Here is a 27,415-nt window from a genome sequence, read left to right as displayed (position 1 = left end):
CACCTGGAGCTCAAGCTGACAGAGCCGCTGGAGGGAGGGGGGTGGGGGCAAAGACCAGGAAGTAACCCTGGCTAAGGGAGCACCAACCAATGGGGGAGCCTCCCAGCACACAGACAGCTAAGGGGCCTCCCAAAAAGCCCAGGAAGCCCCACTCCTCAGAGGAGGCGCCACCTGTGCAGGCCCCCATCCCCCCTTCCCCCAGGGTATCGAGGGGCAAGTCCATCCTCCCACCCTGCCCCGGAGCAGGGTTGCTCCCAGCAGGAGCATAGGAAGGATCTGGACGGGAACTGAAGTGGCCTGGAATGGTGGAGGGAATCTGGGGCCAAGAGGTGGGGGTTGTCAGGGTCACAAAAGACTGACACTGAGGCTAAGTCACAGGCACGTTTATTATCCTCCGGAACATTAAGGTCTTCCCTTCCTGGTCAGTGTTGCACGGGAGGGCCAACCCTCAGGAGGCAGCCACACTGCTGCCAGAAGCAGACCCGTGGGGAGGCAATGTCATGGGTGGCAGGAACAGTGCCTTCAGCTTGCCCGACAAGCTGGCAATCTCGGGATCCTGGGCTTCATAAGACTTGACCAAGCGGGCAAACTTCAGGACACCTGCAAGGGGAAGCGAGCATCAAGCCACACCCTCAGGGGACAGGTGTGCCCCAGATATCAGGAGGCGGCAGCTCGAGCATGAGTTACTGGCTGTTCCCCCTCAGGTCGGGTAGCTGTCTACAAAACAAGGCACAAGCAGGCCTCTACCTTGTGTGGTTTGGATCAACCATTTTCTGGTCTACGCCAGGCACAACCTGGATGGGATGCAGTGAATGAAATATCCCAAAGCAGTGTTCTTCTCACGATCAGGTGAACCATTTTGGCGGTTTACTCACAAGAACCCCAAATGTGAACATGCACAAGATCCCAAGTCTATAACCTGAACACAGGAGGCCCGTGAGCCAGCTGGGCTGAATCAGTGGGCACCCTTGGGGAACGCCATTCTCTCAAGGACACTGACCAGCCAACCCTCCAACAGAGATCAGCTAAAACACCTTGGAGGGGCTGCAGAAGCATACTATCATGCAGACATCCCCCTAGAAGCTATTAGAAGAGGGTTCGGCTCCAGCTCTGCCGTGATCTCAGGCACTTAGTTTACTACCCGAGTGGGTTTCCTCATCTTAAAGTGGGATAACAGTGTAACTACTGGTAACTACAAAAAACACTTAGGACTTCACCGGGCCCAAGTTCAGAGTAGACGCTTGGCTCGCACTACCAATACGGTTCGTCAGATTGTGGCTGCCTCCGTGTGGCGAGACAGGGGAGGACGGCTCAGGGACCCAACGGATGCAGCGCCCTCTCCCGGACCCACGCCACCCCCGGCCCCCGTCCGACCCACCTTCCCCGTCGCAGCTGAAGCCATAGGCCTTTATAACCTCCTGCTGAATCTGCGTGGCCACGGGCAGCACGAATTGCAGCATTTTGCCCATGTCGTTGCACGCGTTGTCCCGAGCCTCGTCCATGCGCACGGCGTTCTCCGGGGCAGAGAACGCTTGGATTACCTCGGCCAGGACCACTGTGCGGCGGACGCATCCCCGGGTAGGCGTTGGAGCATGGCCGGCGGGCCCAGCCGAGAATGCAGGGAAGAGGGCAGGGAATTAGTGGACTGAAGCCGTACTAACCCGATAAACTCGACCCAGATTCCCTCGCTCTAGGAGGCAAGGACCCCTCCTGGAGAAGAAAGAAGGATGGCACCGGGTGCCCCCATCTCCCGGCGGTGCAACCACACCCCTCGCTCTGTACCCTCCGCCCGTACCCTTCTCCAACATGAAGCCCACCCGTTGGCTAGAATGCTTCTCACCCTTGGCTTGTTCGGCGCTCAGGGCCGCGGGTTGGGCCGAGGCGGACGCCATAGGGTAACAAAAGCTGCACGTGCAGCGGAGCCAAAGAAATGCTCAGGAGAAATGAGCTGCCTCTCAAAGTGGTTCTCCAAGCCGATGGGGGAGGAAGGGAAACAGCATCAGCCGTAGCCGGAAGCCGAGAAAGCCTCTCGGCGTAGCGTAAAGCGACACAGTCACCGAAATATTCTAGGAAAAAAAGAAAAAAAGCCTCCCGCAAGTGCATCATGACACATTCAAAAAACTTCCACAAATTCACTCCATCTCCATAAGAAACACATCTCTATTGTTGGAGACACATCGTAGGGGAGGGCTTTCCGGTGAAAACCGGAAAACCTGCTAGACAAATTCTAAAAGAGCTGTAACACTGCAGGAAGTAGCCTGGAGAGAATATGGGGTATCCATGAACGCCACTATTGGTGAGGGTGAGCTCAGAGTGGCGTTTTTCTAATTCCTATTGCTGTATAACCAACGGGGGACATTATAACTCTCAGAAGGAAAAACAGGGGGAAAAGAAACTTATTTATATCATCCATTTATAGAGTTTGTGAACATTCGATTCGAGCCTATGCAAATGAACTCGAAGCTGATTGGCTGGGACGGCTGGCCACACACACACCCTCGGCTTTTGAGAACGAAGTGATTCGCAGCAGTAAACGCGGAGAGCTAGGCTGCTCTCGTGCTGTCCTAAAATGGCCTTGTGCCGGGTGTGCGCTCCAGCGTAACGCCCTCCAATTTCTCTTGTTTTCTAGACTTTTGAAATGGTCGCCCACTCCCTCCTCAAACCATGGGGTACTTAGGACTCCAGAGTTCTAATCGCTTTAACCTAATGAAACTACGCCCCTGCACTTCGGCTTCATAACCGTTTCTCAATCTATTCGACAGAAAGGATTCTGGACTCGGGTGGCTCCTGGCTGTGGGGCCAGTGGCAAAAGGCCTCCAAGTCTGAGTGGCTTCCTAGACCCGACCCCGTCAGAGGCCTGCACCGTCCCTTCGCCCACCCGCCTCCAGCGTCTGGACTTCCCTGCCTTGCGACGCAGGGACTAGCTCCGTGGTACGCCTCCAGCGGAGCCAAGGCTCCAGGGCCCTGGGCCCTTCGGAGAGCTCCTCTGCAACTCTTCAGGTCCCTACACCCACTTGTGTCCCGTTCCACAGCTTTCTCTCCAGGCACCGCGGAGTAGTCCCCCACCCCCACCCCCAACTCCGCCCCCAGAGCCCGCAAAGAACCAGTCACAGCCATCTTCCTGGGGAGTCGTGAGGATGTTTTTGTTTGGTTTTGGTTGGGATGTTTTTTAAAGAGCGTCATATAGATATTTATATATATAAATTATTAATGTGGGGGAGGGGCAAGAGGCATACATCGCAGAAGGGGCGCGCGCACAGGGACTGGGGAGGGGCGGGGGCAGCACACGATGCTACGCAAAACAGCCACATCTAACAGATGAAATAATCACACCAATGGGGTGGGGGAGGGGTGGTGGCCACCGGGGGTTGGGCACGGGGGAGGAAGAAAGCAGGGGGACAAGAAAAAGGGACCTGGTCCAAGATACTGTGCGCTTTCTGCCCCCACCCCCGCCACCTCCCCACCTCTGCATACCACAGGAGCCTTGTCCTTCCGTCTGTCCCTTCCTCCCTCCCTCTGCCCAGCTGCTGAGACCCTGCAAATGAGCAGCACCCCTCCCTCCTCAGCTCTGGGTGGCGGTCTGGGAGGGAGGCCTCCGAGGTCCAGATGCAGGGGCCATGGGTGCTCTCTTGATTGCAGCGTCTACAGTGGCTTGTCGCTTTCCTTCTTCAGGTGACTGGTGGAGAGGGGATGCAGAGATGTGAGACTGAGGTCAACCCTGACCTGTCACGGAGCTGGATGGTGGAGGAGGGCCCTCCCCCCCCAGGAGCCCAACGCCCAGCGGTCTTCTGCCCCCACCCCACCCCAGTCTGGCTAAGCTCCCATCCCGTCACTCCTGGCCTGGGGGGGCGGGCGGCACCTGTAGTAGTCCTCCTGGGCAGGTAGCGGCACACTGTGCAGCGGGTGATGGGCGTGCAGCCACTGCTGCTGCTCCAGCGCCAGGCGCTGCAGCTCAGCGGACTGCGCGTGCATGGCCTGCAGCTGGTGAGCTGCTGACATTGGGGCAGAGAGGGAGGCTGGCAGGTCCCGGTAAGGAGCAGCTGTGGGCAGGAAGGGCAGGGGGCACATGACTGATGGAGTGCTGAGTACTTACTTTGGGCCAGGAGATAGCTAGCCACCTCACATATGGAGGAAACTGAGACTATAACAGGGAAAAGCCAGTCCTGCAAGTTGCCAGTAGTGGAGAGGATTCAAACCTCTGCCTGGCACTAAACCTGTGCCTCTCTTGAGCAGGGGCTCAGCCCTCCTTCTCCTATTCCCAGCTCCTCTGGGTACCTCCTCATCCCTCCCCAAGCCCAAATAGGCCAGTCCCACCACCCAAACTCCTCCTTCCTACTCTTCTCATTAGACCCTCCCCACCCCCACCTCCATCCTTACCAAAGAGCTGGTGACGAAGAACTTCGTTCTCGTGCAGAGGGTGAGGAAGAAGGGGGTTGGGGAGGGTCCCAGCTGGGTAGGGGATCCGGGTGAGGTGAGACCCTGAGGCCAGGGGGTCAATGAGAGGGTGCACCGAGGCAGAGGCTAGAGGGTAAAGAAGAAGAAGGTGTACTAAAAGGCAGGTTTGGACAAAATCATGCATTTGGGTGAAGGGATCCAAGCCTGGGAAGAGACGGACAATCAAACACAGGGAGACCCAGTGAGGAACAAGAAGGCACAGAAGGAAGAACTAGGGGCCTGGTGGGTGGCCAAGACAAGACCTTACTGGAGTAGGGACATATGGATGGCAGAGAACAGGAGATTACAGTTGTCAGAGGGGTCTGAAGAAAAGGAAAGAGAGATGTGGACTGCTTAGAGGAAAGGAACTAGAAAGTTTAGGAAGTAAGACAGGAAGAGAGAGAGGTTAAGAGAGAGAAAGCACAAGGGAGCCTGGAATGACCATGACTGTAAGACTAGATCAAGCAATGTTCTGGACAATAATATGGCAAAAGGATAGTAAATAAAGCTCATTAGCACCTAAGATACCCCCAGCCAAAGCTATAGGGCTCTTTCTGGAAGGCCGCAGATCTAGAGATGGGGAAGAACATGAAACGCCTCCACTTGGGAGGAGAGAAGATGGCAAGAAATGGTAACAGAGTTGAAACAGGTACGTGAAGGGGGTGCGAGGGGCGAGGTCTGAGAGCAGAAAGGTAGCGTTCCCTCAAAGGTTTCCTCTACCACGGGTGGAATGCTGGACTCTGAAGGGGAGTGGAGGGTGGGTTATTACAGTCCCGGTGGCAAGGCTGGGGCATGAAGAGATGGGGGATGACAGGGAGGCAAAGATCAGGGGAGCAATCCCCGGACAGAGGCTTATGCCAGACTAGAGGAGGGAAGTCTTGGCCTGAGGTACAGAAGAGCCCAATCACTTGCCAGAAGCCAAGGTGGCCCCCAGGGACCAAGACGAAGAAGTAGGAGTCTCACCTGCATGGATGGCATCCTGCTGGTGGAGGTGCAGGTGGGAGTGGATGTGGGAGTGCTGGTGGTGATGGGGGGTCACATTGAGCATCTGCAGCCGGGCCAGCGGGTCATTGCCCAGGGCTGCCACCCTTTCTGCATGCTGCCTCTCAGCTGCCAGGCGCTCGGCGTAGGACATGTCAGGCCGCAGGGCTGGCCCAGCTGCCAGCGCTAGACGTTCTCTCTCCAGGGGCCCCAGGCTCGGATGAAAGGGAAAAGGGTGCAGGCCGGGTGGGCCAGGCTGCAGAGCCAGGCCCCCATGTCGGGGGAAGGGATCCAGGCCCGGCCCAGGGACCCCATGTAGGGGTTCCAGCTCACTGGGCTTCACCTCAAAGCCAGGCTTGAGGCGGTCACGGAGGTCTCGTTCACGGGCTTCCCGCTCCCTCTCCCGGGCTGCTGGGTCACTGCTGTACAAGGCCGGGACATTGTAACCCAGGAGCCCCGGGTCCACTGCCCCTAGGGGCACGTAGAACGGATGGTTGCGATTGCCAGGAGACATGACGTGGGGCCGGGCGTATTCACTGAGCGTGCGCAGGGCCGGAGTGTCAGGACCCAGGTAGGGGGGCACTGTAGCCACAGCGCTGCCCGGCTCAAATGGAGGGCGATGGGGCACCGGGCCAAGAGATGGGCACTCCACCGGCGCCCGGCCCTCCTGAGCCAGCTTCTGTGGGATACAGGGAGAAACAGAGTCAAAAGGGCAGGTCTGGAAAAAGGCAGCTGGTTCCGCCCAAGCTGCTCATTTGTCTCGCCAGCTGAAGGCCAAAATGCCTCATCTTATTGGAACTCATCCTGGCAGGAATTTCCCTAACCTCTTCTCCTGGATCTTGGCTCTCCCTACCATCCACAGGTACTCTGATCTGAATTTGCCTTCCCCCAAACGAGGATTGCAAGGATTCCTCCGCCGGAATCCTTCCGTCTCCATTTCCTGGGCTGCCGTGCTTCCTCCTCTCCGAAAGGGGGCGCAATGACCCCCCCTCGGGCCCTCAACCCTCCCTGCACGGCGCAGGGGGCCAGCAAGGCGGGCGGCGCAGGTGGTGACGCACTCACCACGCTGCGTTCCAGCTCACGCTCCTTCTCGCGTTCCCGCTCCTTCTCGCGCTCCCGCTCGCGCTCGCGCTCCTTTTCTTCGCGCGCGCGCTGCTCGGCCTCGCGCCGCACCTTCTCCACCAGGTCCGCCCGCTTCTTGGCCAGCTTGGAGCCCTCCAGCGGCACGAAGTACAGGTCGCTGCGCGCGCACGAGTTAAAGCCTCGGTCCAGGTGTTTGTTGAACCTGCCGGGCGCAAGGGCAGCGCGCGCTCAGCCCCTGTGAGCGGCCAGAGCGGCCCCGCGGTGACCCTGCCCCCAAACCGGCCTGCGCAGCCTGCAAGGGCGAGGCGAGGTTCTGGAGTACTTTAGAAAGCACCACGAGAACGCAGGGTTCCCTCTTGGCCTGCACGGCTCTCTCCGTTGCCCCTTCGTCGGTCCCCATTCCAGGCCCAACCGCACCCCACCCCGGCGGCTCACCTGGCTGACTGGCTGGCATGGCTGGGCACGTCTACCACCTTGGGAGGGGGCGAGGGGCTACGGGCCGGGGGCACGGGGCTCTCGGGGGTCTCATACTCTTCAGCTGGCTCTTGCTTGATCTGCGTGGCGTTCAGGGGCGGCCCTGAGGCAGGGGCTGCAGGCGGTGGTGGCAGGGATGACAGGCCTGAGGGCCCGGCAGGTGGCAGGGGCCCTGGCCCCACCGTGGGCGAGCCCGGCTTGAAGGTCCCTGGGCCCGCGGGCGGCGAGGCGCCTCGGTAGCCGGGTGGGGTCCCTGTTCGGAAGGAGGGAGGCGAGCCCGGCTTGTATCCCGGTGGGGTGGCTGTCTTGTAGGCCCCTGGGGACGGGGCTCTCTTTCCATACGGTGGGGGCCCAGGTGGGGAAGCTGTTTTGTAGCCTGCTGGCGAGGAAGCCACTGTGGCAATGACCGTGGAAAGCGTAGCCGAGGAGGTGGTGACCGGAGGCACCGGTGGGAAGGGGTAGGGCGCTCCTTGGGGGCCCTGGGAAGGGGACGGGTGTGAACATGGGTAGGATCCTTGAGAGGAAGAAGAGGAGGAGGAGTTGGAAGAGGAGGAAGAGGCCGGGGGGCCATTGGGGCCTGCTTGGCTGTAGGACACCTGGCTGTGAGGTGGGGGCAGGTGTGCTGGCCCTGGTGGATAGGGCCTCAGAGACCCCAGGGAGGGAGACATGGCATAAGGATGGCCATGGTGGGAGCTGCTGCTCTCCAGGGGGTGGGGATACGCTCCAGGTGGAGGGGGCCCAGAGCTCCCATGATGCTGTTGTTGCTGCTGCTGCTGCTGCTGTTGTTGCTGTTGCTGCTGTTGCTGCTGCTGTTGCTGCTGCTGCTGCTGCTGCTGCTGCTGCTGCTGCTGCTGCTGCTGCTGGTGGTGATGGTGATGTGTTGGGGCTGGTGGGTGGCCTGTGGATTGGCCTCCAGTAGAAGGAGGGAAGGGGCCTGGGTGGGCATTGCTGTTGGCTAAGAGACGGCCATAGGGAGGCGGTGGGGGAGGACCCTGGCTCCACACAGCCTGGGATGGCAGGGAAGGCTGAGTATACTTGGGTGGCTGATTAGAGACAGACAGGCTTGTCGGGGGAGGGAAGGAGTGGGGATAGCTGGGCAGTGCCTGGGAAGCCGGGGTACTGGGAAGCAGAGGAAGAGGATGAAGAACTGGAAGAGGAGGCTGCTGCAGAGCTACTACCAGAGGACGAATATGGATACCTCATTGGGGGGGCTGGGGCGGAAGAGGAGGAAGTGGGTGGCAGAGGATGGGGTGAAGGAGCAAGAGTGGGGCCCTTTTCTGGGCCAGGAGGAAGTCCACCCATACCCTGCCCCATGGCGTGGGGAGAGGGCAGGTGCCCAGGTAGTGGCTGGGCCCCCAGGCCAGGAGGAGAGGCTGAGGCATTGTTAAGGGGTCTCAGAGCAGGTGGGGGAGGCAGGTTTGGAGTCACATGGGGGAAAGTGGCTGGTGGTGGAGCAGAGGGTAGGTTTCCACCGCCCACTGGAGTGTTAGGGGGCTTTGCTGGGGTAGCACCACCAGCCCCAGAGCTTGATATTGAAATGGGGGTGGTGGGTGGGGGGTGCTGTTTACCCCCAGTAGGGGCCCCCACTGAAGAGGCAGCCCCTCCCCCCTTGGGACCCATTGGGGGTCCAGACAAAACTCCTCCACCAGTGCCCCCAGGGTAGAGCTGTGGATGAGGGGGAGGGGCCCCAGGAGGAGCCTGGAACATTCGAGATGTGGGGGGCTCCATGGGAGCATGATATCCAGTGGGTGTCACAGAAGAGTGGGATTCAAAGCCAGGCTCTGGCTGTCGGGGGGTGCTGTCTGGTGGTGGAGGGGAAGGTGGAAAGAGTGGAGGTGGGTGGTAGGGGCGGGCTGGGCCCTGGGACAAGCCAGAAGATGAGTCGGAGTCGTTCTCCACGCTTCCAGGGCTGTAAATGCTGGGAGACGTGCTTCGGTTATCCTGGTCAATATCCCTAGGGTCACTGCTGCCATCATCATTGAGGCTCCGCCCATCTAAACTATCCAGATCAGAGGGAGACTGTGGCCGAGGGAGCTCCTGCTGCAGAAAAAGGAGGACCAGTTTTTCTCTTCTTTTTCCTTGTTTCCCCTAGATGTGGGGCCTCGCTTGCACAAAATCATTTCCCCCTCCCAGCACACCACTGTACCATGTGATGAATACTCTTGCTCAAGCCCACCTCCCTGCCATGTGGGGCTTCCCCCTGACCCCATTCTCAGCGGTTCCCTAGAAGCCAGTCTTGTTTCCCTCCTTAAAAAACTCCATTCCTGGGGCGCCTGGGTGGCACAGCGGTTAAGCGTCTGCCTTGGGCTCAGGGCGTGATCCCGGCGTTATGGGATCGAGCCCCACATCAGGCTCCTCCGCTATGAGCCTGCTTCTTCCTCTCCCACTCCCCCTGCTTGTGTTCCCTCTCTCGCTGGTTGTCTCTATCTCTGTCGAATAAATAAAATCTTTAAAAAAAAAAAAAAAAAACTCCATTCCTTCCTGAAGTGTCCATCTCAAGCACCTTTTCCCCATCCACAGCTAAACACAAATCCCTGTCTTCCACCAGCTCATATCCACCTTTCTCTCATCTCCATTTACCCCATTAACTACACATGCCAGAAACCCTTGGTTCTTAAAAAGACTCCTGCATTTTCCTTATGATTTATCTGTTCCTTCCACTAACACCTCTCACCTTTAACCTCCTCCCCAGCGCCCTCATGAAAATCAGGACCTGGAAAAGGAGAGGCTAGAATCCCCCACACTCCCAGTCCCCTCTGGCCCTGCCTGGTCATCTAGTGGTCTGGCTGTAGCCCTAAAGATCTGTCTGACATATTCTAGACAGGACTCCTTTAATAAGCACCAGGATATGACTTTTCTCTCATATCCCAAGCGAGATTAAAGTAGGAATCGTGAGTGAAAGGAAGTTTTTGGGTAAAAGTGGTCAGCAAATGGGTCAGGACAGCTGCTAGGGTCTCCCACCTCAGTTTTGGTCTTTTTTGGTGCATTGGTCTCCTCACTTTCACTCTCTGAGATCTCCTCACTCCGACCCTGCTTGCTGACCTTTGGGGTGGAGGCTTCCTCGATGCGGGCCTTCTGTTAGAAAGAAAGAGAAAATTCCTGTCTTCTACCTGCCAAGCCTCCACCATTACCCTCTGCCAGACAGGAAGTTCCCCCACAACACACACACACACACACACACACCCTCAGCCCCAGTGCCTGGGCATCCTGTGGGAGGACCTGAGGACAGAATACCTTGGCTGTCTGCCTAGACTTCTCGGCTTTGCCATCACTGCTGGACGTGCTGACCCCTCCAGGGGAGGCCCGGCCCCTCGATCTCAGTTCTTCCCGGGGCCCAGGGGCCTCTTTCTTCCGTCCGCTCCTCATTGACATCTGAGGGAGAAGGAAGCAAGCTGATAATGTAAGGGGTTTCTTCCACATAGCACCTAACTTTATGGTGTGCCTTATTTCTGTTCTTCCTCTCCAGGCCCTCACCCCCAGTTTCTCTGCCCCTCATCTTTCATGTCTCTCATCTTAGCTATTACTCACTGAGTCTTTATTCTGTCGTGTCTTCATTCTTCAGGCTGTGGAGACCCCATTCTCCTCTGCCTGGGCAGCTGAATACAGAAACTTCTCTGCTTCACCCCAAGTTCCCCACAGCTGTGGCCTGGGAAGCAGGAAGCAGGATCTCCAAGTTTCCAGTGCAGGCAGCTGGAACTTGCAGGATCTGTTTTCAGTGAAGCCTGTTAGAAAAGATCATCAGAGTCTCCGAACTGGGGAAGAGCATCTGAAGGGGATACTAGTGTGCTTATCCAGAGGCTGAGTAAGTGGCCCAGCCCCAGGCCTTTGGGCCAGGAGGCGCAAGCTCTGTAAGACATTGCTGACTTGCCCCACGGGCTACCCTGGCTATCTACAAGTGAAGGAGACGCTGCTTGCAACATCATCTCTTTCATCTCTGGAGAAGGCAGAAAATTCAGATGTACCGATGGGCTCACATTATTTACCCCTCACAATACCTAGGAGATACCTGTGTGTCCACGAGTTCCACAGAACCTTACCAGGGAGCATAAAGAAATGTAACTGAGGTATGAAGTAATTTATTGAGTGCAGTCTTATGTTAAGCCCTTGCATACAATTGCTTTTAATGCTTACAACCAACCCTGCAGAGCAAGTCTGTATTCTTATTTCCATTATATAGGTGGGGAAACTGAGGTTCAAAGATTGAGACTGTGACTTGCCCAACTTTGTGTGATGAATACACAGAAACCAGGGACAGCACCAGGGTCAGACCCACATCTCCCTGACTTCAAAGCCCATGCTAGTTCTTCTAGACGTTGCTATAGTCTCATCAGAAGCTGGTGGGGAGAATTCTCAGAAGGCCTAGATCAGTTCCATGAAACACGAAAAGAATCTTTTCACGTCAGAGTAGGTGGGAGAAGAAAGTCCCATTCTATAACACAGATGCACACAATCCTACCAATCCCGAGTCCAAACCCGGGTATCCCCTAAGTGCAGAACTTCATTTCTGAGAGCCCCATAGAGGCCCCTCTCTAGTGCTTGGGTTCCCTAAGGCTAGAAAGTCAGGACTTTCACTTTACCAACCAAAGCAGTGCGTATCAGTGAGCATGTAATACAAAGTTACAGATTTCCGAGCCTGTACCCTCACTTGGTTTAGACAGGGACACACCCCTTATCCCCCGTCTGTATCTGTACCTATATCTATAGTCGGCTATTTTCATTTGCACTCGTTTGTATTTCTTGCTAAGTATCACGTCTCTCCATATTACTGACCATGAGATCTTTTGAGAGCAAAAACGGTACCTTCCCACTGTTTTCTTCCTTTCTATATCTCCCGCTGGTGTCACGTATATATGGGTGCTCTGTTCTGTCCTTGTCATTGACCTGTAAGACCACTAACTTCAGTTGGTCTTTTCGAATAAAATGCTGTTGGCTTTGGTGGGAACAGGGTAAACCTTGCCACCTATTCTGAGGTAGGAGGCCTGGCTGGGTAAATGGCATTTCCACAGTCAACAGCGAGTTTTTCCCGAGGAATACAGAGTAATTATTTCTCACTCATCTCCGCTGAACCCTACCGAGACAGGCGGTAAGGGGCGAACCTGACCTTTCCAGGAAGCTTAAATAATAATTTACTTAGAGTCACAAAGAGCTGACACACAGCTCCAGGTATTCTGAGCTTAGAACCAATGCTCTGCTCAGCAAACTAGCCATTTTTAACTACAACTATCATCACATTTGCGAATTATTGTGTAGATGGGTTTTAAAACATTGTCAACCCCCTCAAAATCCAAAGAACAAAACCCAATGTAACATAAGAGGAACACAATCTCAACGAAAGCACAGCAAAGATGACTATTTGTGACTGGTGTGTCTTTGCCAGCCCTCTAAAGGAGAGTGCCCATGTCTCATCCCCATCTCAGAACCCGTCGGCCAAGTCAGAGCCAGGGGATCCAAAAGGTCAGAGAAATGCATGAGTGGAACTGAAAAACACAGCAATCAGTATGCCCCTCCCCTACTGCAACTGTTTTAAAAAGCTGAGATCTGATAAAATTATCAGTGAGTAGCTTTGAAGGAGAAAAGCAGTCATAAAAGCATAGGTAATCCCGGGGGAAAGGAGTGGCAAGGGGAGAAGAGTTAGGGTTGGGCTGTACATACGTTTCTGAACTCGGAGCATGTTTTAGCCTCAACATCTTGCCTTAGTAGCGAGTCACTGTAACTAGTATTTCGGGAGCACCTACTATGTATCTGTCAACACACTACACACATTCCCCTTCACAGCCTTACTGCGAAAGAAAAATGACAAAAGACCAGAGTGGGGAGGTGCAAAAGTGAGAAATAGGGAAAGAGTCTCTAACAGGAAAAGAAGGGAGAAATATGAGAAGGACGTCAGAGGGAATACACAATTGAGGCACAAGGCTTTCTGGGAAAGGCTTGCAGGGTGAATTTCAGGATTGCTGGCCCAGCCCCCATCGTCATTCCAGACCTGCCAGACTAACAAACCAGTCCAAAGTGACTCCTAGATAACAATGCAGCCCAGACCAGCAGATAACAATGCACCAGTCTAAGCCTTCTTAGAATCCCGGGGGGTCAGAGGGGCCTCAGAAATCATCTTATCTATAACCCCTTCATCTTACAATGAAGCCGAGACTCAAAGAGAAGTGACTGGCCCAAGGCCACAGTTAGAGGTACTGCCAGGACTAGACCCAGGTATCCCAGCTCCCGTTCCAGAGTATTTCCACAGCCCTCTCCCCTGGGCCACCCTCACAAGGGATGGGCTTGTTGGAGAGCCCAGCCACTCCCACAAAGTCAGCGAAATAGAAGGTGGAAGGTTAGGTGAGGGAAGGGGTCACTGCCCTGATAGTCTGGGAAAGAGGCAGACTCAGAAAGGGAGACTCAAGCTTAAGAAAATGTTAGAATATCATTGCAAAGAAGCAAAAGGACTACTGCATACAAAAAGTTCCTAATAATAAGGGAGGTAGAGGCCAGAAAGAACTACCAAAAGATGGTGTAAGTTGAACAGAAGCATTTCCATGCTCTCGCTGGGGGGGGGGGGGACTTGGAGCAACATCTATGACCTGCAAATAACATGTCTACCTGTTCCAACAGACTCCTGGATGCAAGGCGGGTGGACCCCCCCGGGGAACCTCCTATCCACCAATGGCACCAGAAACACCTTTCCGAGCCCAGCCAGGAATCCCAAGGACATTGCCAGAGGCTGAGGTTCAATCAAGATTCGGAACCCCCACCTATAGGACATCCCACTGGATCATTGCTATGGCAACAAAATGGTAGAACGTGCCCCTCAAGAGTCTATCCCAGGAGTCCCTCTGCCAGCCACTCCCCCTCCAGTTGCCAAAGCAACTCCTACCCTCCTATAGCACCCTCAGGGAAGGGAGCTTGAGAGTACCTACCCCCCTTGAAATAAGCCTATGCACAAAGGGAAATCTTGAGCTCAAAACAGAAATGAAGATATAACCTCCCTCCACAGAAACCACAGCTAGAGGGGCAGTGGGTGCTCTAGGGGTTTGAGGGAGGAGGTCACAACTTGCCTGGAGTGCCTGTAAGATTGTCCAATTCTCTCCTCCTCTTCCACCCTCCCAGAAACCCTTTCTCCCTAACTCTCCCTTCACTGTTCCCATCTTCCTCCTCATTAGTTTTAGGAGGACCACACTACGCAGCCCCAATGTGCTCCTCTCCAAGAAGTAACTATGGCTGAGATTGGAAAAACAAGGTCAGAGGTGACCTGAAGTAGGCGAAAGACAATCGAGTCACAAAGGCATCCACTTCCCACTTCCACCCTGTTAACACCTCTGGTGGTTCTTCTCAAAGGTGGACCTCTCCTTGGCCCTTTCAGAGCCTCCCTTTCCCCGGGTTCCATTCTCCCCCATCAGCTACAAACCCTCTCTTTCCACCTACCGCACCCCTTCCTCATTTCCCACTTCCCTTCTATACCTCGCACCCCCAACCCCGAGTTCTGAAACCCGGGCTCTGGGCCTTTTCCTGGAGCCCTAATGCCCCACCTCGCTGCCATATCTCTATTCCTTTTTTGCCTTCGCCCGAAGCCCCCTCGCGGGCATCCCCCTTTTTCCTCTGCCAACCCTCCACCTCAGTGCTCCTCTTTTGGTCCCGGAGTCCTGGCTACCCTCTTGCCCCATCAGCCCTCCTCCTGAGACCCTCCCACCTCCCTCCACCTTCCCGATCCTCCGGGTGCCCTGGCCCCCATCCCTCCTCTGGGGCCGGCCCCACCCCCTGAGCCCCCACCCCCACCCCAGCCTCTGGCCGGGCAGATCCCGCAGTGGGGGTACCGGATCGGGAAAATAACAAATGGAGGCGGCGGCGGGAGGGGGAACTGGGAGGGGTGGGGGTGGGGAGCCGCGGGCCAGAATCCGGGCGGGCCCGAGGCCCCGGCGGCAGCAGATCTTACCTGGTCGTAGCTCGGGACGGCTGGCTGGCTCCGAGCGGGATTCGGGGCTCCGGCGCCTCCGGGGGGCGGCGGGGGCCGCTCCCCCGCCCCCCTCTCCTCTTCCCGGCTTCAGTCGCCGCCGCGACGGCGGCGGCGGCGGCCCCGAGCCCCCCGGAGGGCGGCCCCCATCCCCTCCCTTTTCCCCCACCTGGCCCCGATCGCCCGCCTGCCCCCGGAGCAGATCCCGATCCCGGCTCTCGTTCAGCCCCTCCCCAGGCCCGCCACCTCCCCCCGGCCGCCCGGAATGCCCGGGCCGCGCCGCCCGCCCCCGCCGCGCCGCTCGCCCCCGCGGCCCGGCCGGCCCTCCGCTCGGCTCTGACCCGCCGCCTCCCGCCCGCCGCCCGCGCCCGCCCCGCGCAGCCCGCACTCGCGCGATCCCCGGCCCCTTAGGCGGCCTCCGCCCGCGGCCCCCGCCCCTTCCCGGGCGGTCGTCCCCCCTCGCCCCTCCTAGCCCCTCTTCGAGGCCAGCGGTCCCCCCCAAATGGGTCCCGGCCCGAGGCCCCGGCCCGACGCGGGGCTGCGGGCGGGCTGGGCGGCGCGTCCGGCGACTCGCACAGGAAAGCGGACGGCGAAGGGAGGGAGCTTGGGAGAGGGGGATGGGAGAAGGGAGGAAGAGGGAGAAGGAGGGAGCGCGGAGGAACGGAGGAGAGAGGGGCCAGGAGGGAGACGCGAGGGAGGGAGCGCGAGGCAAGCTGCGAGGGGGGAGAGAGGGGGATCCGGAGAGGAGGAGGCGCTGTGCGAGTTGGCCGAGGCCGGCCGAGGGGGCTGGGGCGCGGGGAGGGGTTCGCCAAGGCGGAATGTGGGGAACCGGAGAGGGCTAGGTAGGAGGGGCTGTCGGTTGTAAGGGCAGAGAAGGGGCAGACTGGAGAAGTTTGGGGGCAGAGGGGTCTGTGGCAGAGAGGAAGTAGGAGGTTGTGGGTGTGTGGCAGAGATTGGTCTGATGGGGGTACATTGCGAAAATGGAGCTATGTGGGGGCTTTGGGGGCAGTGAGGTATGTGACAAGGAGGGGTGACTAAGGCTTGGGATGACAGCGCCTGTGGCAGACACGTAGCGGGAGAGGTGGGGGCGATGATGAGGGAAAATGGGATGGAAGCTTGGGGTCATGGGGAGGGGAAAAAATTGTAAAGATGTAGACATACAGATGTGGATGAGGTTTCTGGATGAGAATTGTTTGGAGGTGATTGGTATTGGGAAAAGAATAGAGAACATAAGAGGGGGGGGGTGGTGATGGAAAGCTGGAGAGAGTCCAGAGATGTCAGCATGGAGAGAAGGGGAAAGGTGAGCAACCTTAAGGGACCAAGGAGGTGGGGCCAGAGGCATATTCTAGGGAACCTGGGGTGCTGGGTGGGAAAGGAGTGGGGAGACGCCGGGATGGCTGGATTCTGGAGGTGGGGGATTTCCAAGAGAACTGAGGAGGGTTTCCGTTGGCTAGGCAAAGGTGGATAGAATGGGGTTGGGGTGGAGGGGGAAGTGGGTAAAGAAGATTAGAAGGAAATGTAAGATAAACAAGGCCTTTGGTGGTAGAAGGAGGGAGGTCAGGATGGGAAAGACAAGAGTGGAGATGGGAAGGGAAAGCAGTAGAAGGAAATGATAGAAGTCAGGGAGGGCAAGCCCCCGTGTAGGGAGGGGATTAATTTATAGGAGCAGGACACCATCTTCAGGCCCTTCCGTCTGGTGGTGTCTCCATTTTCCTTCTCAAACCTGTTTGAAGTTACCACAGACAGTACTCTGGGCCACAGGGAAGGAATCCGGTGGGGATTAGGCTCAAGGTGGAGCTAAATCCCTAGGTGCCCTGGTGCCCCAATCCCAGTCCTACTGTGGAGACAATCCCCACACCACCCCCAGACCACAGGTTCTTCCTTCAACCCTCCCCACTCTCCAAGCAGCCTGACTGTCAGCCAGCCAGCCATTTCCAGTCTTCAGCCTGAAGCCAGCACCCCCACCAGTCCACCACCAGTGTCTTCTTCTGGGCTGTCTCCCTGGCCCCACACCAAGCAGCAACATCTCCCAGGACAAAGGACACCAAGACACTGGGTGATTTTTGGCAGCTGAGATTGGGAAGGCCAGAGAATGGGAGGGAGAGAGGCTGGGAAACTGGAAGAGCTGGAGCTGGAGCCTGGATTGGGAGCCCTTACTAGCTCTCCAGATTGGGGGTGGGAGTAGGGCATGTGTGGGGCCAAGCCAGCTAGAGGCCAAGGATGGGCCCTGAATAGCAGGATCCCACCAGGCTTCTGGGAAGGAAGAAGTTGGATTTACAGCAACTCAGTGGGTTTTGCCTCATATTTTCTTGGGCCAGGTTCAGGCAAGTTCTGGGACTACCCAAAAGCTCTAGCGGATTCTAAAGCACTAGAGAACCTGAACAAGAAGCCTTCCTTGGCCTAGCAATGAATCACAACTCTTCTTCGTAGCCCCTGAATTGGTTGACCACTCACTTTTCTACCCCATGCCCACCTTCTTTATCCCTCAGGGCCTTCCAGAGACCAGGCCAGCTCCCTGTCCCCCTCTCCCTGGTGATCCCTGCCCTCCCTTCCTCTGTGCCCTTGAATGCTCCCCCCCTTCTCCCCACCCCCGCAACTTTGTTCCAAGACTCCTCCTCCTCACTCCCCATTGCATTTCCTCTCTTTCTGTTCTTCTCAGTTCAGTCTCCCACTGGGCCCCGGGCCCAGGCCCTTCCCAGCTCCCTTCTAGGCTGAGCTGTTCTCTCTCCTTTTTTAACCATGGAGGGATGGGCTAGGATGGTGACATACCTGAACCTAAAAGAAAAATTTAGGCAGTGGTAGGAACGGAAACTAAGGAGAGTCCGAGAAGCCAGGGCCTACCCCCACCAATTCCTCCACGACCTGAGGGCCAGGCTCACCATTCACGTTTGGGGTACACCACACACACACACACACACACACACCCCACCATCCCACACCTCAGCTCCCTTTATGGCCCCAGCCCCCCACAACCCGCTGGTCTCCAGGCAACGGCACAAAGGGAAAATGGAGAGAGGGGCCCGGGAGGCCCTGACAGAACTAGCTGTAACCCAATCCAACCCAGTACCTGGGGGGTGGAGGGGTGGGGGGTGGGCATGGCTGCCAGAGAAGGCCACCTAGGAAGGAGGGAAGAAAGGGCAGAGGTAAGGAAATGTGGCTCCAACCAAAACAGTCTTTCGTCAGTCCAGGAGTTGGAGAAGAAAGATGACTATCGTGGACCCCAGAGAAAACTGAGAGGCCCAGAGAAAAGTACAGTGTGCCCCAAGGGGAACGGAAAGGTGCACCAGGAGACAGGAGAGAAGGGAAAGATGAGCTGCCCACACTGAAGTTAAGAGGCATAGAGGAGCGGGGGAAGAAGCTCTTTGAACTGCAAATGGCTGAGGTGTCAGTGACACAGGAAGAACAGCGGAGAAATGGGTCCTGCCCATACAGGACGCAAGTCCTCTTCTAGTCCTGGAGCTGGGCAGGAGGGCAGAGAGCCCAGGACCAGAACTCAGAGTAGAAACAGTTTAGAGGCCCACAGAAGGGACAACCTTGAAATTCCTCCCATCCCACCCCTAGCTCAGGGTGAATATGGTGTCCCGCGGAACCTTGCCTCCCTCTAGTGGCCACAGCTCCCCATGTGTAGCCCCTACCTGCTGGGCTCTGCTCTGGATCCCAGCCCTGTAAGAGGGTTTCTCCTTCTGGGTGGTTCCTGGGCCCCTGTGTCAAAGTCAGTTGGGGCTCCACCATAGTGGGTCTCCAGCCACGCACTGGGGCCCTACTCGCAGGCCAACCCAGCACTTGTGGTTCTGACTCTCCAGTTTACTGGAAGACTCCATTTCCTCAGACCCTCCTCTATGTCCCCTGCTTCCACTCTTCCCTCCCTGGTTCCCCATCTCGCAGGAGGTGATGCCCACGTGGTGCTGTGGCAGCCCAGAATGGCCGAGACAGTGTTGGGGAGAGGCCTAGATGGGAGCCGCTTCAGGCCACAGCTTTATCCCCTCATTTTGGTCAAGGCCCTCCAGGAATCTGAGAACACTTTGAACCCCTCTTCCTAAAAATGAGCACACACAAAATCTTTGACACTTCTAGCAATTCTCGGACTCCGGCCTGAGAACCCTTCATTCGCCTGGGTCCCAGAGCCAGACTGGCTGCTAGGAAGGCAGGGGCAACAGGGTCCCCACCTGGCCAGGGAGGGGTAGGCAATGCCATCGTCTCAGCCATACTTGTTTGGTTTCTTCCTCTTTCTGTGTGCTCCCCAGCTCAGTTATGCAGGTTCACCAACTTCCGGGTGCTCCGTCTTCTCTCCCCTCACATGGACTAGAGTAAGACTCCTCAGACAACAACACACTGTGATTCAGACTTTAATGGTGGTGCTCATTTCCACGCCACAGGGGGGGTGGCAACTGTGGAACATGGCACAGGGGAGTGAGACATTGCTCTGGTGCAGCTGGAGGAAGAACAGGGAAGCCAGGGCTGAGGAGAGAGTTAGGGGGAAGAGTCCCCGGGCACACGGCCCCACCTCTGGACCGAGCCGGCTTTGGCTAAGGGCTGCTAGACACAAACGAGCTGACGGGCAAGGCCCTTTTCTGTTACCCTTCCCGTTCCAGCAAGACCTCCCAGCCCCAGGCCATCTCCGAATCTCGTCACATCTCACACACACACACACACACACACACACACTCTCTCTCTCTCTCTTTCTCTCTCTCTCTCTCTCTCACTCACTTCCGGTCAGGCCAGGTTTGGGCTCCCAAGTTATGGAGAAATGATGAATTAATTAAGAAGACGAATGAACAATAAATAAATAAATAACCCACTAAAGGCTCGGGCCAGGCATGACCACGCGGCCAGCACACCCCTCCACCTCAGCTCCCCGCGCTTCCTGGTTCCTACGCAACATGGAAAACGTCCGGAAGCGACACACGCAGTGACACACGGCCCCTCTCGATACGCCTCGCCAACCACCCCTGATGCACCTGTCCCAGACCCTGACTGTTCTTCCATGGACACCCTTCTAATCCTCAGTCCCGTGGCCAGTTTTTGAGGAGAGAGAATAGAAAGGACAGAGAAGTGGAGAGTGTGGAACCCGGAGGGGGGAGAGCACACAGCAGGGGCCGGACAAGCCAAGGAGCAGCGCAGCAGGTCAGCCAGGAGGTCCGGGGTGAGATGTCACAGAGCAGGACAGGAAGAAAGAGGTTCCAGGAGGATGGGAGAGGGGTTCCAAGTCTCCGGGCAAGGAGAGGGATTACAGCACACTGGGATTGCGGAAATTATGTCCAGCGAAGCGGGCTTCGTCCCCCAGCTCTTCTTCAATTCTGAGAGAGAGGAGCCAGAGAACAAAGAGTCAGGGAAGTGGGAGGCTCCTGCTTCTGTTTCTGAGGCCCCTGGCCTCCAAACCCATCACACCAGCTGCGTCTGTGTCCTGGCCCCAGCGTGGTCATCCCCTGGCTTTCCCATGTGACCTATGGGAGCCAGCGATCAGGCCATCAGTAGAGCCGTCATTCAAAACCAAGTATTTTCTGGATATCTACTGTTTTTCCAGGCCCTGGGTATCAGAGATGGGAGGATGGGCAAAACAGAGCTTTTAACCCGATGGGTCCCGGGCTCCCATCCCCCAGATGTCCTCACCTCATGAGCTGGTTGTACTTAGCCAGACGCTCCGAACGGCACGGGGCTCCAGTCTTGATCTGAAATACACCCAAAGATAAGCAGCTCAGTGGCTGCCCCTTCATCTCCTAAAAAAACTTACACTCCCTTGACATTCTCCTGACACCCGCAAACACCTGGAAAGAAAGACCCACCCACCTGACCAGAACCCACTATTCCACAAAGATGTCCCTTGCACCCACCTGGCCTGTGCACAGCCCCACCACCAGGTCGGCGATGAACGTGTCCTCAGTCTCTCCTGAGCGATGACTCACCATGACCCCCCAGCCATTCTCCTGGGCCAGCTTGCACCTGCAGCCACACACCAGCACTGAACCCCAGTCCCTCACACCAGGCACTCCCTTCCCAGCCCCAACACCGGTCTATGTCAAGAAACGCCTGGCAGGAAGCTCTCTGGAAGGGGCAAAGGGCATGAGGTGGAGGAGGGCAGAACCAAAAGAGCCGGGAAAGTGACCGCAGGTTCCCCGCTCTCTTCAGTATCTGTGCCAGGACGAGGCTGGGAGCACTTGCTGGAGAGGTCCTGTAGAAACGGGCTGGATCGGGGAGAGCCAGGGGACACTCACGCTTGGATGGCTTCAGTGACCGAACCGATCTGGTTGACCTTGAGCAGCAGACAGTTGCAGGCCTTTTCCTCCACTGCCCGCTCAATACGCTTTGGGTTGGTCACGGTCAGGTCATCACCCACAATCTGGATCCCTACATTGGCTGTGAACTTCGACCAGGCAGCCCAATCATCCTGGTCAAAGGGGTCCTCAATGGAGACCACTGGAGGGAGAGCAGGAGGGGCTGCTGACCCTCCCTGGGGCTCTGCATCAGGCAGAAATGCCTCCCCCATGGTTCCCTGAAATGGACAGATCCCCTGGCAAACTGAGCCTGCCCATCCTTGCTTCCCTGCCTCCAAGATGAGCCTAGCCCCGATTCTTACCTCGATTCTTTCAGAAAACCTACCAGGGGCGCCTGAGTGGCTCAGTCGGTCGAGTGTCTGACTCTTGGTTTTGGCCCAGGTCATGATTTCGGGGTTGTGGGATCGAGCCCTAGGTCGGGCTCCACACCCAGCATGGCGTCTGCTTAGGATTTTTCCCTCTTCCTCTTCCTCCCCCTCTGCTCCCCACCCCCCGCCCACCACGGTCTCTTTCCCTCTCAAATAAATAAAATCTTTAAAAGAAAATAAATGGGAAAGAAAGAAAAAAAGAAAGAAAAGAGAGGCGCCTGGGTGGCACAGCGGTTAAGTGTCTGCCTTCAGCTCAGGGCATTATGGGATCGAGCCCTACATCAGGCTCTTCCACTATGAGCCTGCTTCTTCCTCTCCCACTCCCCCTGCTTGTGTTCCCTCTCTCGCTGGCTGCCTCTATCTCTGTTGAATAAATAAATAAAATCTTTGAAAAAAAAAGAAAGAAAGAAAGAAAAGAAAAGGAAAGGAAAGAAAAGAAAGGAAAAGAAAGCCTTCCAAAGACCAAGGGTTCAGAGTCTTTCTCAAAAGACTCTCACTCTTTTGCATTTTCCCACTTTCATTCCCAGGAAGCTTTTCCTCAGTGCTATTCTAAATCCTTCATTCTGCATTTATGTCTACTTTCTCTTGCTCTGTCTCAGGGAAATGGAAACCAGCTTCCTCCCTGCAGGGGTCACAGCCCTTGGGTCACAGGCTTGGAGAGCTCCTCGGCTCCTCGTCAGCCTTCCTGTTCTACTCCCACAGCGCCTGCAGCTCCACTCAGCACCCACAACTTCATCAGTCAAAAACACTGATACGTACAAGTTCCCTGCTGGGCCCCACCACCCTCTCACCATCGCTGGTTCCTTCCAAGGCCCTCCCCATGATCCCGGTAGCTTTGGAACACACAACTTTAATCAGGACACAGGTAGATAAAACAGATTCACCATGGGTACCTGCATATTTAAACTACCTACAAAATCCTGTCTCTGCAGGAGGCTCCTTCCCTGCCCCTCACTCGGCCCTGATTCTCAGGCTCTTCTTAGACCTGCCACCTGAGACAGCGCCCCATACGGGCCAGAGTTGCCCCACACGTCCCTGTCTGCCCCTTGACCCTCGTGCTGCCCTCCCTCCCACACCCCTTGTTCTCACCAGGATAGTCCCTGACAAAGTCCTGGTAGAGGGCCCCCAGCTGGTCCCCAGTGATGTATCGGGAAGGATCGGCAGGAGACTTGAAGTCCAAGTCATATTTGCCATCACGATGAAACTCCGAGGCAGCAACATCCATGCCAATGACAATCTTTTCTGTGTAGCCAGCCTTGTCGATGGCTTCCTTCACCAGCTCCAGGGCTGGGGATGGAATACAGTGAGATTACTAGCAGAAAGGGTGGGCAAAGAGGAATGAGAGTAAGAAAGAAATTCAGAGCCCAGGCGGAGGACTGTTGCTGGTGGGCTTTTCCCCAGGGCTGGGAAGAGCAGGCCATCTTCTAGGAAGGCAGAGGAATGCAATTCTGTTCATCACAGGTTGTTTGTAAATAGCTATCATTTATTGAGAGCTAACTATGTCCCCTAAGTACAATGATGCCAAGAGGTAGATACTGTTATTATTCCCATTTTACAGATAAGAAAGACAAGCACAGAGAAGTTAAGTAAGAAAGATCACCAGCCAGTAACTCTTCAAGTCAGGGTTCAAATAGAGGCAATTTGAACTCTCAGCCACTTCCTGTTACTGTTTTTATTCACCATACGGCTCCTGCCAAGGCAGAGAAAAACTAGGGATCTCAGAGGCCTGAGAGGTTGGCGTGGAAGTGGGATAGACTTAGAATAGAATCCCTAGAGTATGGTATATCTCATCAAACTGAGAGCCCTATGAAGTTCAAGTCCAGGATGGACCCTACGAGTCACCTAGACCACCTCCTAGCATTCTCAGGGACTCCAGTAAGAACTTACAGTCGCTAACAGGTCTGGCTGGGCAGGTGAAGACTGTCCTCATAGGCCTGCGTGTGAATGTGGCAGGCCCTCTGGGACCCAGTCCCAGGACTGGCACCACTTTGAGCTAGCTCAAGGGCCTCCCACGCATACTCCTCAGGACCTGGTGAAGTGTGTGGCCCTTCCTGATGTCCCAGGACAGACTGACACTTAAAGCAGGGAGTGGGGCTCCTGGCCTCACCTTCACTGTTCTCTAGGATGTTGGGGGCAAAGCCGCCTTCGTCTCCCACATTGGTGGCATCCTTGCCGTACTTGTCCTTGATGACCCCCTTGAGTGTGTGGTAGACCTCCGCCCCGAGTCGCATGGCATCCCGAAAGCTCTCAGCGCCCACTGGGAGGATCATAAATTCCTGCATGGCCAGCTTATTCCCAGCATGAGAGCCACCATTGATCACATTGAAGGCCTGGGGGCCACAGGACAGAAAAGTCACAAAGCACTTCCCTCCTTCACCCCTGGAGAGTGTTAACCCAAGAGCCCAAATCTGCCCCAGCTTCCCAGACTCAAAGTCTCCTGTACCCATCCTTTCTCTTTAGCTGCCTCCATGCACTTTCCCCCCATCATTCCTCACAAAGTTTCATGGTCCCCCACCCCGCCCCTGGGAGAGGCCCAGGCAGGGTGGGCAGGGCTCACCGGCACGGGCAGGATGAGGTCCGAGTTTCCAGCCAGCTGAGCAATGTGGCGGTATAGGGGCAACTCCCGCTCGGCTGCGCCTGCCTTACACACGGCCAGGGACACACCCAGGATGGCATTGGCCCCAAACTTGGCTGGGAGATTACAGAGGAAGGCACTGAGCAAAAATGTCCCCTGTCTTTTCGAGCCCTGGCCTCCACCTGTACTCCCCAAAAGGAGGCAGTAAAGGAGACCCCCTCCTCCCTCTCCACTCCTGCAACACCTCATCAGTGCCCTCCTGAAAATAGCGAGGAAACACACACACGCACACACACACGCACACACGCGCGCGCAACGTGATGGGAAAGGGCAGAGGGCTCCACCTATTTCTAAACATCCTGAGACCACAGACTATCTCCTGCCAGCTTGCCCTCTTCATGATGAGAAGAAGTTCTTCCTTCTGTCTAATGTCACTCCCTCCCACTGCAGTTAAATTCATCTTCTCTTATTCTGGCTTCGGGAGGAGAATGAAAGATGGGCTAAGTCATTACAGTCCTTCCTAAGGAAGCCCCCCCCAAGCGCTCCACACTGTCTGCTCTACACGTCCTCCCCCTCCCGCCTCCCCACTTTCTCCCAGCCCCGGCTTACACTTGTTCTCAGTCCCATCCAGCTCCAGCATCAGGTTGTCCAGCTTCTCCTGCTCCACCACAGAGAGGCCCTGTGAGCAGAGCCACCATCACCCCAGGCCAGCATGGAGGCTGGGCCCTAAGGCGGAGGGCCCCACCCGTTCACACATAGGTTCACCTCTGACCAGGGCTCCTGGGAGAACAGCCTGTTTGGATTAGGGGACCTGAACCCCATGGAAGCAGGGGGCAGTCAAAGAGTCTTCCCACCCTTCCCTTGGTAACCATGATTCCCAAGAGGCAGACCTTTCTCTCTTTGCTCCCTCCTCCCCTAATCTAGGATTCCTTCCAGGACCCTGGTCCTGCCCACCAGTGCCCCCCACCCCCTCCACGCCCAGCCCCCAGCAAAGAGTGGGCCTCACTGAGCTGATGAGGGCAGGAGCGATGGTGGTGTTGATGTGGTCCACTGCCTTCAGGACACCTAGGGAGAGGTGGGGAGGCCAGACTGGGTCAGGCTGGAAGGGGCCAGACGTGGGGGGCATGCAAGAAAGCAGTCGGGGACTGGTGTGAGGTAATAAGAGTATAAAGCTGAGGGATGGGAGAGCCTGGAAAAGAGAAAAGGCCTCACCTTTGCCTAAGTAACGCTGTTTGTCCCCATCCCTCAGCTCCAGAGCCTCATAGATCCCAGTGGAAGCTCCACTGGGCACCGCAGCCCGGAAAAGACCTGGGAGAGGAACATGAAATAAGGAGGGGCACAGAAGGATACTACAGGGCCCAGGGATCCCTTCAGCCTTCCTGCTCCTAACTGCCTGCCACATCCAGTCACATTCCCAGGCTGCTCTCTAACACACACACACACACACACACACACGCACACAGAGGGGCCTCCTCATCTGCCCAGCTGAGGTCCCACATGCACGAGGAGGAACCCACACGCACGAAGCTATGCAGGCCGTACACACATGCACACATGCACGCAGGTGCACACACAGACGTGCAGAGGCATGGTATGTCCCATACACTAAAACAGGACACAGAGATTGCCCTATCCTGGCTCCCCTGGACAAAGAGGTCCCAACCCCCATAATCCAGGCTTGTAAGCCTGGCCCAGCACCCCATCCCCACTGGGAATCAAGGCAGCTTCCCCTCCAGGGCCAGGGGCACGGGGCCGAGGGCTGTAGGAAGACCCAGGCCCTGCTCGCTACCTCTGGCAGTGTGGAGATCCACCTCCACCGTGGGATTCCCACGGGAGTCCAGGATCTCCCGGGCCCAGATCTTCTCTATCGACATGATGGCTGAGATCTTGCGTGGAAGGGAAGGAAGGAGAAAGATAAGAGGTTTAGAGAGGTGGAGCCTGATCAGTGGGCGGGGCTACAGGCTGGGAGGAATGGGAAAGAGGTTACTGCAGTGGGTGGGGGGTGGGGAGGAGCTGGCTGCAGTCCTGGCTTTAGAAGGGAGGCCCCCCCCACCCCATGGGGGAGAGAAGGTCAATGCAGTGAGGAAGGGGAGGTCACTGCAGTGGGGGGCGGGGTAGAATCAAACGGTGAGAAGGGAGGACTCCGCAGTGAGGAGGGAGGGGCACTGGCAGAGATTCCCTGGCCCCCTCAGTAGCTCCAGCAGCCGACTGGTGGGCTTCCCCCAGATCTCAGAGTGTAATGGCTGCCAGCCTTGCATTTCTCCTTGGAGCCAAAAAGAAGATGGGCTATCTGGGCAGCTGGGGCCTCTCCTCCAGAGCCCCCATCCCAGACAACTTAACACCCCAACCCCCACTCCAAGATCCCAGTCCCTCTCCCAAACATATGGCCCTCCTCTTCCCAAGAGATGTACAGTACAGAAGTCTGGGGAGAGGGTCCTGAGGAAGCCCTCAGTCCCTGGGGGGTGAGCGGGGAGGGAGAAGAGATCTGGGGGGAGAGGCAAGGCTGGGCCCATCCTCCCCGTCCCCAACCCCCCCCCCCAGACAAATACTCCCCTCCTCCCATCCCTCCCCCGTGCAGCAGCGAGAGGTAATGTAAAAGGAGAGAGGCACTGTGGGGGAGGAGTGGGAAAGAGGGGAGTCTAGAAGTCTAGGGATGCTGAGGAATGGGAAGAGAAGACATTTCCCCAGATGAAAAGCCAGGGGACGTGTCAGGATAAAACTACACTGCCGGGGGAGACCCCGAACCTAACATCGACAGAACCCGAGGCGAAGAGGGGCGTGGGGAGAGTAAAGGGTCAGGCAAGGGTAGAGAAAGGCGCAGTTAGAGAGAAACAGGTGCGGAGAGGCCTGGCGCCCCAGTGAGGAGGGGGCGACAGCCAGAATCCGAGAGGAGCGGTCCCAGAAGGCCGGGGAGGGAGGGTGCCCGGGTTGGTGCGAATGACGGAGCAGGTGCGCAGCGCCTCAGGGCGAGAGGTGCGCGCAGGCTAGGGGAGAGGGCGAGGGGCGCGGCGGCTAGGGGAGGGGGCTGGAGGGGCGCAGGGGCCGGCCGGGGCTTCACCTCGGGGCTGCAGACTCAGCCTGTGGCGGTGGCGGCGGCAGTGGCGGCGGCGGCGGCGGCGCAGAGAGAGCGGGAGTGGTGGCGGCGGCGGCTGCGGCTCCCGGGCGGCGGGCGGGGGGCGGGCGGGGGGCGGCGCCGATAGGGCCGGGCGGACGCATGTGACCCGGAGCCCCCGATGAGTCAGGAGCCTCCGGCGGAGGAGCACGTAGGAGCGCGGGTGGGGGGCCGATG

The 27,415-nt window shown here is 57.0% G+C and overlaps 4 protein-coding genes and 1 non-coding gene across 5 annotated transcripts in view; 1 reads left to right on the top strand and 4 right to left on the bottom strand.

Moving 5' to 3' along the window:
- PHB2 (prohibitin 2) overlaps positions 1-27,415 on the top strand; it is a 124,423-nt gene that overhangs the window by 24,659 nt on the left and 72,349 nt on the right. The window lies entirely within an intron of this gene.
- CUNH12orf57 (chromosome unknown C12orf57 homolog) lies at positions 368-3,096 on the bottom strand. Its single transcript, XM_026502554.4, has 3 exons — positions 1,841-3,096; positions 1,379-1,555; positions 368-600 (listed from the first exon to the last, which is right to left on the bottom strand). The coding sequence occupies exons 1-3, from the start codon at positions 1,890-1,892 to the stop codon at positions 449-451; spliced, it is 381 nt and encodes a 126-aa protein (XP_026358339.2). The 5' UTR covers positions 1,893-3,096; the 3' UTR covers positions 368-448.
- Positions 2,186-2,247, bottom strand: LOC113258128 (U7 small nuclear RNA). Its single transcript, XR_003317141.1, has one exon. It is a non-coding gene; the product is annotated as a U7 small nuclear RNA (small nuclear RNA).
- On the bottom strand, positions 3,119-15,065 carry ATN1 (atrophin 1). Its single transcript, XM_026502551.4, is given in 11 exon segments — positions 3,119-3,676; positions 3,860-4,040; positions 4,378-4,521; positions 5,398-6,094; positions 6,478-6,700; positions 6,934-8,087; positions 8,089-9,012; positions 9,934-10,047; positions 10,207-10,344; positions 10,501-10,694; positions 14,894-15,065. Coding segments are annotated over 10 exon segments (3,636 nt in total). The 5' UTR covers positions 10,528-10,694; positions 14,894-15,065; the 3' UTR covers positions 3,119-3,642.
- On the bottom strand, positions 19,242-27,297 carry ENO2 (enolase 2). Its single transcript, XM_026502555.4, has 12 exons — positions 27,185-27,297; positions 25,916-26,012; positions 25,339-25,434; positions 25,133-25,191; positions 24,736-24,805; positions 24,109-24,242; positions 23,659-23,881; positions 22,641-22,838; positions 21,124-21,325; positions 20,743-20,851; positions 20,522-20,580; positions 19,242-20,208 (listed from the first exon to the last, which is right to left on the bottom strand). Exons 2-12 carry the CDS (start codon positions 25,998-26,000, stop codon positions 20,139-20,141), a joined length of 1,305 nt encoding a protein of 434 aa, XP_026358340.2. The 5' UTR covers positions 26,001-26,012; positions 27,185-27,297; the 3' UTR covers positions 19,242-20,138.

This window comes from Ursus arctos, unplaced genomic scaffold, assembly GCF_023065955.2.
Source record: "Ursus arctos isolate Adak ecotype North America unplaced genomic scaffold, UrsArc2.0 scaffold_26, whole genome shotgun sequence".
In the NCBI taxonomy this organism is placed as follows: domain Eukaryota; kingdom Metazoa; phylum Chordata; class Mammalia; order Carnivora; family Ursidae; genus Ursus; species Ursus arctos.
The sequence above is the reverse complement of the archived record's forward strand: the minus strand, read 5'-3'. Positions and strand labels throughout refer to the sequence as shown.

Bases quoted from the DNA above. Each gene is read 5' to 3' on its own strand.
- CUNH12orf57 (XM_026502554.4), bottom strand. From the start codon at position 1,892: ATGGCGTCCGCCTCGGCCCAACCCGCGGCCCTGAGCGCCGAACAAGCC. The intron at 1,556-1,840 runs GTGAGAAGCATT...TCCGCCGCACAG, and splicing joins GAGCGCCGAACAAGCCAAGG to TGGTCCTGGCCGAGGTAATC. The intron at 601-1,378 runs GTGGGTCGGACG...TTCCCCTTGCAG, and splicing joins CTTCAGCTGCGACGGGGAAG to GTGTCCTGAAGTTTGCCCGC.
- ENO2 (XM_026502555.4), bottom strand. From the start codon at position 26,000: ATGTCGATAGAGAAGATCTGGGCCCGGGAGATCCTGGACTCCCGTGGG. The intron at 24,243-24,735 runs GTAAGCCGGGGC...GTAATCTCCCAG, and splicing joins GGATGGGACTGAGAACAAGT to CCAAGTTTGGGGCCAATGCC. The intron at 20,581-20,742 runs GTGGGTGCAAGG...GGTGTATTTCAG, and splicing joins TGGGGCTGTGCACAGGCCAG to ATCAAGACTGGAGCCCCGTG.